Source organism: Motacilla alba, chromosome 6, assembly GCF_015832195.1.
Source record: "Motacilla alba alba isolate MOTALB_02 chromosome 6, Motacilla_alba_V1.0_pri, whole genome shotgun sequence".
NCBI classification, from domain to species: Eukaryota; Metazoa; Chordata; class Aves; order Passeriformes; family Motacillidae; genus Motacilla; species Motacilla alba.
In genome coordinates, this window is record NC_052021.1 from 8,570,572 (window position 1) to 8,582,606 (window position 12,035).

Sequence of the window (12,035 nt, forward strand, 5' to 3'; positions counted from 1 at the left end):
ATGCCTGTGAGCAGTCATATTGAAAGAATATGGTACTCATTGGGAGGTTTCGAGTCAGTTAACATGATCAAATTCAAGGGTGTTGGGAAGGAGCTACTGGCTGATGTTTTTAAGAAACTGCCTAGATCATTCTAAATAGAATTAATTAAATGGTAATACTGCTTAGCTTACTGGCTTGCAACACTTGGGATCTTCCAAGAGAAAGTTTTTTTGAGAAAAACATTTTAATTAAAGACACCATTGTGGTGTCTGTTTTTTTTACTTGTGATTTCTGTGAGCTTATCATAGAGTTCTAGAAAAGCCACTTCAAGACATAAAAATGCTACAAGATGATGAAGCAGTTCCATCAAGGCAAAAAAAAAAAAAAAAAAAAAAGAAGACAAATGCCCAAACAGGAAAGTCTAATATCTACAGAAATGTGATGTTAAAACTATGCCAAAACTGTGATAAGTTGCATCGACTTCCAACACATCGAAATAAAAGCACACTAGACTGGAGAAGAAAAAGATTGATGGCCGTGACCCCAGAAGGATAAAATTTCAGAAACCTAGCCAATATGGGCAGACAGGCTCATCCAGGGAGGGAATATCTTGCATATGTCAATACCTCCCAGTCAGGTGCTGGTAACTGTGCCAAGAATTAAAAGCCTGTTAAAGCAGTTAAAAAGACTCAGGAGATATGCAGAAAATAAAGCTTTAAGGTAATAGAGCCTTAATCATCAATCAGGGCACGTGTCTGGTTTGTTTTTTTTGTTTCCTGTCCTAGGTGACAACATGAAGGATTACCTTTTGATGAAAGAAAGAAACCAAGACACAAATGCTAATATTAGGTTTTCATTCTGTGCAAGAACTATTTAAAAAAAAATTAGGTAATTTTGTGATTAGGAATAGGTTTCAAAATATGAGACAAACCCCAGTGTCAGACAGACACTTCCTCTTCTGCCCTTGACCAGGAAACATGCTGGTCTCTCTCCCACCCATATAAAAGTCTTCCTGACTCATACATGTGCGTTCATAATGACAGGTGTCAGAGGTCATGAGACAAAGGTCTGTCTGCACTCCTGTACCCAGTTAGAAAGGAACACTCTGAGGCACTTCCAGGCACAGCCAGCCATACTGCAAAACTGAAAAAGGAGGCAAAGAAAAAAAAAAAAACCTGAAACAGTGAAGTTTCCATGCTCAGGTATCCAGAAACTATTCTCTGCTTCCTCAGCATCAAACCCCACAGCTCCACCCAGCAACCAACTTCAGTCCATGGGGTTTCAGACATCATGGACTCAAATATTTACTTTGTTAAAGAGAAATAAAGCAGCAGCAACTCTGCATGTGTACAATTGGTTAGGATTATTTTGAAATCCTGCATTCACCCAGAGTCATTATTATTACTTTCAGTTACAGCTCCTGCATATGCAAAGCTGTAATTTTAATTTATTCCAGGAGGCTCTGACAGATTGGCAAAACCAGGCATAATTGGCTTGCTCAAGAAGAAAAAGCAGTGATGATATATGTAATAGATGTGCTGCAAAACAATGACAATACAGCGTGGTGTTACATTAATACCAACAACCCCTTTTAATAAGACTCACTGTGTGACACTCATTATTCCGGAGATTCCACAGCCGACAATGCAGTGAAATGCAGAGGGACGTGTAAACAGATGCAATGGTGATGTATGTCTGCTGTCATTAATTTAACACAGGCAGCTGACCCAGTCAAATAGCACTTAATGCTACATAAAATTTGCTGAGTGGTTTCTGACTGTGCTCTGCTCAAAGCCGGTTTGACCATACCAGAATCTTATTGGAAATGCGCAGGGATGCACCTCAAGAGTCTACTTGAAAACCTGCTTTTAGAAATAGGCCCAATCCTGCAATCAAGCTTCTGCTCTTACAAGAGGAAGCTCTATCATGTATTCTAAATTAGCAATTAGCTAAATTATCGTCCATAAAGCAGCTGTTAGAAGAAGGCACTGAGACTGACATCAGGTGAGGTCCAGTTGGCTGTTACCTAATTGAAAGAATAAAATAAATGAAAGTTTTGTAGTATGTTAATTCCATTCAATGTGCAATCATCTGCAAAGAAACAAAACTTCATAAAAATTATGTACAAGAGGCCACCTTATTCACCAAGTGATGCTGTCCATCACCAGAGAGCAGAAATTCCTTGACAAAGAGACAGTAACACTCTCTTTTCTTCTAAGTAAACCTGAAAAAAAAGTGAGATATTACAGAATCCTGCAAAGTCAATGTTAATGTGATGGAAAATTGTTTCAAATACATTGCCAAAGTTTATTTCCAGCTACCCTCAGCCAGAAAATACCTGTAAAGAAATTATTAGCAAAAGCCTAGACACCAAACAAGTAACAGTGACTTGCTACAGAACTGGTGCAAGTAGCAAGAACCTTCATGATGCAGTTCAAATCTTCCCACAGTCCTGTTGCACTCCTCACCCAGGCTGGATTTATCTAAGCTGAAATCACATCTAAGCAGGGGTCTAATTCTGACGTGTCCCACAGGTCCTGCCTATGAGCCTTGCCAGGAACACCCCAGACAGTGATCTCCCCAGCAGGCCAGTGAAGCTGACAATGCACATCACTTTGAACCAGCTAAACCTCTCTCTTTGTCTTAATTATCCTCTTGAAGTGCATCCCTGCCTCTGTGAATAGATACCCTGGACACAGTCTTGATGGGGGAACAGCAGGTTGCCCCGCAGTGTCTTGCAGTGATCTACTCCCACGTTCACCACCATCCATCAACTAAGTGCAATCACAGAGAGAACAGTCTAGACCTCACGACTCACAATAGACCCAAACCTGCCAGGGAAGAGGCTGTGATAGCATTTTCATTTGTTACTCAATATGAAAGGGGACATCCAGCCTCATGTTGAGATATTCAAGCTTTAAAATCCTTACCAACCTTGGTTCACCAGCTGGTAACCCAATGACAAAGAGAATGAGTGAGTGGTTCACATGGTACAGATGTTTCCACAGGTTTCACGATGTTAAAAATTAACAGGACAATAAGAAAATGCAAAGAAACATTTCTCAACGCAAGCAGCAAAATGCAGTACAGAATGAGTGCTGGTTGATGAGCATGCCAATGTGTCTGCAAAGGAACTCAGGAGAAAGGAGAACTTGCAACCGGAGAAACCTCTACAGTGTACACACTACAGACTGCAGTTACAGGCATTTCCAACAACACAGAGGTTAGGACCAAGGGGAGTTCCAGGGAAAGGTAAAGATGAGGAGGAAACTAACAGGGATTCATCTGTGCAGGCATTTTCAACAGGAAACCAATCATCTGTATGTTTATTAGAAATTCTCACCATGCTTCTGAGGCCCAGCCTCACATCATTGGCCATCTCCAGATGGAAAGGGAAAGGAAGATGTGGGGAGAAAAAAAAAAAGGATCAAGAAAGTGAGGCTAATAATGTAATTAATATTTCACTCTTTTCAGCAAACATGTAGTCATAATTTCTTATACTTCTGGTCTGAAACACCATTGCAACAAAAGAGGATGGTCCTCAAGAGGGTGGTGTTTTCAGAATTTGACATCATCTAAAATTACACTGAGAGGAAACAGATTACTCTTTTATGAAGAAGAAAGTAAATTCATGAAGGTTCTACTCCAAAATTCACAAAAACTTAATGGTTTCTTTACATTGCTTTACACATTTTTTAATCCTAAATTATAATCTTGTCCATAAGGGATGCAATTTCTCACACTCTAGTGAGCCCAAATCAAAGCAATGTTATCCTTTAACAGTCTGAATTACTCTACTGGAGCATCAGGCGTAACAGATTGCTCCACACTCTCCTTCACCATTCCTGTCTAGTCACATGCAAATCTCAAAAGTTCCCATTTTTTTTTCCTATTATGCCAGGAGTAGAAGAGAGTTGGCACAGGAGACAAAGAATTGCTTCTACAACCTGTTTGATGCCCAGTGTTAGCTGATTTACAAAGACTATCATCTCCACTTCAGCTATATGAAAGCCTTACAAAATCCTAACTCCTGACTATTAGCCACAATTTTTGCAATTAAAAACCAAATTTAGAACAGGTTTGTGCACCCCCATACAAGGCTGTATTTTGGAAACTGCCCAAGCTCTTATTTTGACATAGGACAAGGCATGACTAGCCAAATCATTAAAATAGCTCAGCATAATAAAGATCTGGCCACCATTTTCCCAAAAGATAACTCTTGCATACTTAATTATTCTGAAGAATTAGTACTTCTTGAGTGAGTTTGTGCAGCTCTTCTTTATATATGTGCCTATAAATATGGGTTCAGACTTACAGAAAATCATAACCAAGCCATTGATTAATTAAAAAAAATATTTTCCACAGTATTGGTATCTGTGATACCTTAATATTTCAGTAATATTGACCACAGATTATTTCAGCTACTATAAAATTATTTAAATTCAATTGATAAATAAGTTTATAAATTTCATGGTAATATCATTGCATGGTAAGGTAAATCTTCACCAAATAACCTCAATGCACATGTTACTCCCAGTCTCTGGTTCATACATGGTGCTTCAAAGCAACTGAAGTTTGACCCTATGCCACTTAAAAGAATGGAAATGTTTTGGTGCTCTGGGTGAGATTAGAATTCACCTCTTATTTAATTTTTAGGTACATGCTTAAATGCTTAATCAGATCAACACCTAAGGCATATTACAAACCACAAAAATGCAAAAGAAATTTGAGAAAAAAGTCACATTTTATGCTTTTTATTATTTTAAACTTTTACTGATTTTGTTATTTTACACCCCCTTCAAAAAGTCAACTTTAAAATACCGCTGTAGGCTGAGATAAGACATACAAAAATTAGCCGTGTAAACATTGTGTGAAGAATCTAAAAGAGTCTGACACATTAAGGCTCCAATTCAGTAAAATACATAAGCTCATGCCAAGCTCATGAGTAGCCACAGAAGTTCTCTGGGATAGGCAATGTAATGCAAATTAAGCAAGTACTTACACTCACACCAAATAAACTTTAAACAGGTTATTGCTTTTTGATTTCCCTGCATGGCAACATTCATTTTTTAAGCTTATTTCTGTTGAATAATTTTCTTCCCCCTTAAGGTTCTTGCCAGGTAAATCCAGATTATATCCCTAAGGATCCCATTAGCAGGGGTTTCTTGTATGACAGAGAAAAATTCAACTAAACACAAAAATCCCTTCCTTGCAGTTAGGGAAGTATGCTGGTTCAAAACTCAATTGCTTCACCACTGCTTTGGGTAGCAGAAGCCTGGGCCCAGTGCCATAAATCACAGGGATGATAAGTCACTGTTAAACCCATTACAGCCTTGACCAAAATCTATGGTGATCAATAGCAGGAGTTGGGTGATTTCATTGGATTCTGGATGTGCACCCTGCCTGGGACCAGGAATTACAGAGTATCTGCTTCACTACAGGCATCTCCAAAGAGAAAATCTTGTTTTTTCACTCACATAAAAAGCCAGCATGGAGTTAGTTAAGATGCCCTTCCAGCTATTACCAGCTTCTGTACAAGGTAATTTATATATTATATAGGCTTCTTTTTTTTTTATTATTTTATTTTTTTTATTTGGACTGGTTCTTCCAACTTCTACTTTATCATCAAATGACAGTAAACTTTGCATTCTGGGTTGACTGGTTCCTAACACGGCTTTGCTGATTTAAAAATGCTAGCTAAGTGAAGCTCCTCAGCTTATTGCATTCAAAGCTGGTTTGAAACTGAATTTCTAGATGGCATTAAAATGCATTATTTTGCCAATGTTTGCATGATTTATTTTCCCCAAACAAACCTTTATTTATTCTTAGAAAAGTAGCATACAATACAGTGGTACAAACAAATGATAATTTATACGCAACTGAGCAAAAAATGTACAAAGATTTCAGACAAGTCATTAAAATACAGAAAAAAATAATTTAAAATAAAACCAAGATAAAATATAGAGAACATGCAATGAAGGGAAAATAAAACATTGGGTTGATGATCTCATGTTTCCTTTCACTCTCAAAAGGAACCATCCTGGCGCAAATCAAATTATCACATAAAAAGATAACACCACAAAGGAGACAAGGTAAATGAAATGACAAGGAAAAAGACAAGGAAAGTGAAAATAATGGTGAAAGCAAGAGACTCTTTAATAATCAAAACCAACACTGCTGACACCATGCTGAAGATACAGAAGCCTCAATTGCCATGGAATAGTATCTGGCTGGAGAACTAAAGTGAAATGAATACAGTACAAATCACGTTTCTTAGCAGTGACAAATTTGGATCCATTGAACTCGTGGCTGCCAGCTCCTATTTCCATTTGTAAGGTACACTGGGATTCCTGCTCTTCTAATACCAGAAGAGAGTCATAGTGGGTAACTTTCATGACTGCTAAAGCTGGAAGAATGGATTTCTGAGGTAGGCTGGGATTTGCACATCAGTGGACATGGAAACAAGGGAGTTTAAGGCAGGTCACAAGAGGCTGCCCTGGCCAGAGATAGAGGGTTTTTTTCTTTCACCCTGTGTACTGCCAAAATACTTGTGACAATTTTTAGAATAATTTTGCTACCTCCCACTATCTCATAGAGCTTGCAGAGTCTAGACTTTTTGAGATTCAAGACATTATTAAGCTTGGAGTAGCAGGAAATGGGAATTATAAGGTGCTGTTACTAGTACACAAGACTGTTTCCACTCTGAACAGTACCTGAGATGCTGCTCCCTTTTAATAATTTAAAAATAAAAAGGATGGAAAAGCAAAGAGTCTGTTGAATAAAATGATTTTGCAGAAGCACGAGAAAGGAAAGAAATCACAAACTAAGCTGTGATTGTTAATGAATTATAAATTTGACACAAGTTATGAGACAATGACTAGAAGCAACTCAGGACATGGAAAGCTATGCTATGCCTTAACCAATAAAACCCCCAAATCTCTTTGCACTAGAGATCCCCAAACACGCTGGGTCCAGTTTCTGAAACACTCACATTGCTAGGAATAGCACAGCTGGTTTGGAAAAATAGACTTTTGATTAATCATATATATTATCTGTGAAAAGACAGAATCAAACTAAGAATTCATTGGGGTCATTCAAACGCTGTCTTTCAAGAGCTATATCAAATATAACTGAATCAATATCACCTCTTATGAGAGATGCAACTAGTATCAGATCCCAGAAACCAAAAAAATCATCCTGCACAAGTGACTAATTTTGTTTAATATGGGGCTGCCTGTTAATTTTTTAGTGAATAATCTTATGGCTGGAGAAAAATACGGGAATTTAACTTTCTTTCCATGAATAGTAAGATATTTTATCTTTGCATATAAGTTTCCATTGTTTTGTAGTATATGGATGAACAAGGAATGCTTTCTTCATAGCTCTGATGAGATCTCAGAAGTAATAATCTTCAGAGAATAGCACATCACACAAAGACACAGCTGAAAAAGCACAGAGGATGCTGAGGAGCCCATTGCAGGAAGCAACCACGCTGGATCATAATGACAACAAAGATGGGAGAACTGCCTTTCATTCTTTCAAAGGCGATAAAAGATACCAACAATCTGATGATGTGGCAAAGCCCTTGGCTGTTAAATGATCCAAATTACATTATGGCTTACTGATATTGTGAAATAAATGCATAAGACTCACACAAAAGTTAAAGAAATCCTGAGGCAATTGTCAAAAGTTCAGCATTTATATGGTACCAGTTTTAATAACTTTATCTGATTGCCCAGTCATTTCAAAGGGACACAAAGGGACTGAACAAAGACTCCAGAATAAATATTAATTTTTGACAACTCCCTAATTTTCTGAAGCTTACCAAAGTCAAAAGATTAGGTATCAGTATTTCAGGCTGAGTAGCAGCTGTGTAAACTCAAGATTTTAACAAAGACAGATAGATGTATGAGCTGGCTAAATTTCACTGTGGGTATTGGATGGCTGGGTAGCAACAACGGGTAGAGGGTGATTATAAATTCCAGAATATCTTTTTGGAAAAAGATGATCTAGTGCAAGTTTTTCTGAGTTAGAAAGTAATAAGGCAATTTTAACATTACCAGATATTTTCCAGCTTGAAGAGATTGCAAACTTGAGCCCTAATTAAAGAATGTGGCATGGTGTTGCAGCAGTACATTTTTTCCTGATGCTGGAGCTAATCTTTCTTTTGTTAATCCAATCTGATAAGGATTAAATAGGGATAACATTAAGATTTGTACAGCAGAACTCATTAGAACCATTTTTACAAATCTCCTTCAAATAGAATAAAAATATCTTGTCGCAACATCGTGAAAAAGATCAACCCAGCCTTTGCTCTTCTTGCAAGAAATTTCACTATTCCTTGAAAGAAACAATTGTGAACCAATCACAAAATGGAAAAATAAAGCTAATTCATCTTTCCTGGAGGTTTGTCTTAATGAATTGATATAGTGCATAGGGACAATACTATTTTTTTTTTTTACATTTTTGTGTTGTTGAGTTTCTTCATACGTGAAAAATGAAAAAATATTCTAATTGGAAGCAGTGTGCCCTTGACACAACTCTTCCTACAAAGTCTACAAATGTAGATCAGGTCAATATCAACATCCAAGTTATGCTGTCAGGTTTCAAAAGACAGACCTCTGTTCATCTCATAGTTAATACTACATTCTTTACACTCACTGTAATTAAGACCTGTGATTTATACCATGCAGACATCTGAGTCCTTGGACATCAATGTATTGGCTCAGCCTAACCTCCACAAAAGCCTAAGGAATACAAAAGTGGAAAAAGAAAAGACAACAAACTGGCAAAAAAAGCCACCTTAATATCAGCTGAAAATGTTTCTCCAATGCCAATAAAGGCAATGCACATTTTTTTAGCCATAGACTTCACAGACTCTCAACGTAAAAAATAAGAGTCTCTAAAAAATGCTTTTTATTTCTCTCCAGCAAGCTGCACACCACCCAACCCTGCCATAAATCTGCCATAGTAGTTGTGCATTCACCATCCCAACATTTCTTTTTTTTTGAAGTTGGCAATTGACATGATACAACCAACCAGGTGGGTCATGCCAAAGTGAGAATGCTACACAAGGGCTTCACAAGCCATGACAACTCCTCGTTCAATTTTGGTTCCAGTATAATTTTTTCCAAGGGATTTATAAAGCTTCTAACAGGGTGAGGGTCACAGAAGCCAAATATTGCCACCTTCTCTTTGCCTCATAGGCTACATCAAATTCTAATCTCAGACTGCAAGAAAATTCTCTGTGACCCTCCACAAGCTCTGCTTCACAGAAGAAAGTGGCTGGGAGACATCCCAGTTCCCACAATTTTTATGTGATATCACAACACTTGTGTTTTTCCAAGCCTTCCCAAAAGTCAAAGAAAATCAGCAGCATGATTTGAGTTTGCAGCTCTTACTGAACTAATGACTTGGCTGGAGTACCAGATGCATCTAAGAGGCAGATTTTAATGTTCTGTGTATGCTACTTGTGCTGTAGCTCTATCATTATAGCTTTTGCTGTAGAAATGCTGGTCAACACACAGTGCTAGAAATGAGCTATTCCAAACACACTCCTCCTGGAGATCAAACTCTCCTTGTGCTTTTGGTCCCCTATGCCAGGCTCAGCCACTGCTCCTGCCTCAAGCAGAGGAGTGCCCAGGACTCCACACTCCCCTCAGCCCTGGATCTGGTCCTTACCATAGTTTTGAAACCTGGTTCTTTTAAACACGTCAAAAAACTTCAACCTATATTCACCATCTCTTTTGAAACTTGGTTTCCTACCTTAATTGCAGTAGCCATCAGATGTCCCATTCCAATCCCTCCTCACTGGTAGTACATAAATAAAATCTGTCAGGCCACTAATCTGCCAGGAAATACGGCTACATTCGTTTGCTAGTTTAGTTGAGTGGATGCTGTGGTCACTGTGACAAGAGCCCCAACCCCTGGTGTGCAGCAGGGCTGGAGCAATGTGGCTGTGTGGCATGTGTGGCCATTGGCCTAGACAGATGGTTCCTGAGGATCTTGCCTGTCCCTGGCTCTGGGCAGCCCTCACACTTCCCTCCAGCTGCTCTGACTGACCCAAAGGTGCCTCTAGCTGCCTGCCTGTTGTTGGACCCAGCTGTCCCTTTCATGGGACCCCTCATTCCACCTCACCCCACCCCACGTGGCATACCCTCCGTACACCTTCCTCCAGCCAGCCCTGTGCCCTCTCACCTCCTCGTTCAGCCTTCACACCTGCTGTGCCAAGGCTCCTGCTGACTCTGCTCCCCCTTTCCTGGCAGCCTCCCCATCACTGATCTTTCTGGAACCTGTCCATGCTCTGTTTAGGTTTAATTTGCCTCCAACCCAGCCTAGTTGTGCTCCAAGGGCTGGCCCAGCCCCACAGACAAGAATCTCCCCAAGCACAGCTCTACCATGGGAGTAACGTCGGTTTGCTTTAAAACACAGAAGGTTAAAATTGTTCCATGTTTGACAAAGAAACTGCCAAAGAGCACTACAGATGCACAAGAACAACCTTCATCAAGAACATTTTGGAGGGAAAGGGAAGGAGAAGGATGGGAAAGGGAGAAAAGCTGGGATGGGGTAAGCACAGATATTCAATAATCCTTATGAGAGGTATTAAAAAAAAAAGGAAGGGGATGGGTAAAAAAAAAGAAAATATTTGAACTTGGGAAGACAGATCCTTTTCCAGCAATAGAAACTGAGTATTCAAAACTCCTTGCAATAAAAGAGTGATTTTCTTTCACCTTAGCTATATGAAACTGCCTTTAAATCATATTCTCATCTCACTCTACAAAGATACACAAAGGCAATTCCCTGAGTGTAGAGAGGGGAACATACCACACAGTATGGCCAGATAAGCGCTTGTGCACACAGCATGAGGACACTTTGGGAAGTATCCCTGCCCGTGCCCTGCAGGATTTCACAGTGTGCAGTGAAACACCCACTGCTGGGCTTTAGGCCTTCACAACTCTAGCATGGGGCCACCTTTGGCGTTACAGCAGGAGCAACTTCTACAAGGCAGCAGGGCAAAATCATAGCATATGGAACTGTTTGGGTTGGAAGGGACCTTGAAGATCCCCAATTCCAACCCCCCTGCCAAAGGCAGGGACACCATCCACTAAACCAGGTTGCCAATTTGCCAGAATTGCTTACAGGTGACAGGTATGTCAGTCTACTGCTCCTGCAACTTGACAAAGAGAGATTAGAATTGGTGGGCTATGTACTATTTTTCAGCTTCAGTACAGCTCACTGCTATTATTAGCTTGTAAAAAACATCTGTTCCAAGATGAAAGCACCTACAAATGCCTCAATGTCTCCAAAGTTGCAAGAGGTTAGTTTGTTAAACATTTAAACTGGGTAAACAAATACAGGCTTCATGCAAGACAGATCTGAGAATAGACTGATTATTCTATCTTAGCATTGCTAACTTCTGGCTGCTGTGCATGGAAACTTCAAACCTAAGAACTTCTCAGGTATAATTTCCTAGATAAAACATGTTATATGAAGGTCAGCTTCCTCAGAGGCTCCTACTTTCAGAAATAAAACTGACTTCAAAAGAAGGGAAGCATTTAAACAGTGTCATGGCAATATGGCTTATTCAATTATTAACTAGCTGATTTATTTTTAATTGCTCGTGTACCTCTTCAAACTCAGCCTAGGTCAGCCATGAAGGAGAGCAGCTACCAGACGTCTGACAGCTGCACAGCCTGCACAGGATGGACTCGGATCTCCCAGCCACTGGATGGGGGCTCAGATCAGAGAAAACATCACCACAGATGGCACAGCTGGGTGCCCGTGACTGGCCTCCCCGTCACTCACAGCAGAGTGGCCGAGGGCGTGTTTCTGAACCACTCTCTTACCCCTAAAGGTGGTCTCTCCAGGTCAGGGCTGAGGCACATTGGTGGGGCAATGAGGGGAAGTTTGCACTGCTGCTGCCCATGCTGTATCTGCTCTACAAATAAATAGAGGACTTTAGTCTCCAGGGCTGTCAGTTTGGCACCTTCCATGTGCACAAAAGACACTTTTGTTTGTTTGCTTTTATTTTCTTAGAAACAACCACCCAAAACGT

General features: G+C 39.7%; 1 protein-coding gene across 5 annotated transcripts in view; it reads right to left on the reverse strand.

The window, feature by feature from the left end:
• The window catches only part of GRID1 (glutamate ionotropic receptor delta type subunit 1), a 486,075-nt gene that overhangs the window by 9,856 nt on the left and 464,184 nt on the right, over positions 1-12,035 (reverse strand). For 2 of the 5 annotated variants that reach the window (XM_038140277.1, XM_038140280.1), the window contains exons 16-17: positions 11,827-11,913; positions 3,324-3,359 (exon numbers count right to left, since the gene is read on the reverse strand). The exons of 1 other annotated variant lie outside the window; for it this stretch is intronic. In XM_038140277.1, the coding sequence (XP_037996205.1) occupies positions 3,324-3,359; positions 11,827-11,913 (123 nt within the window). Of the gene's footprint in view, positions 1-3,323; positions 3,360-3,390; positions 11,919-12,035 lie in introns of those variants that run through there. 2 more of the 5 variants (XM_038140278.1, XM_038140282.1) reach the window with 2 other exon arrangements.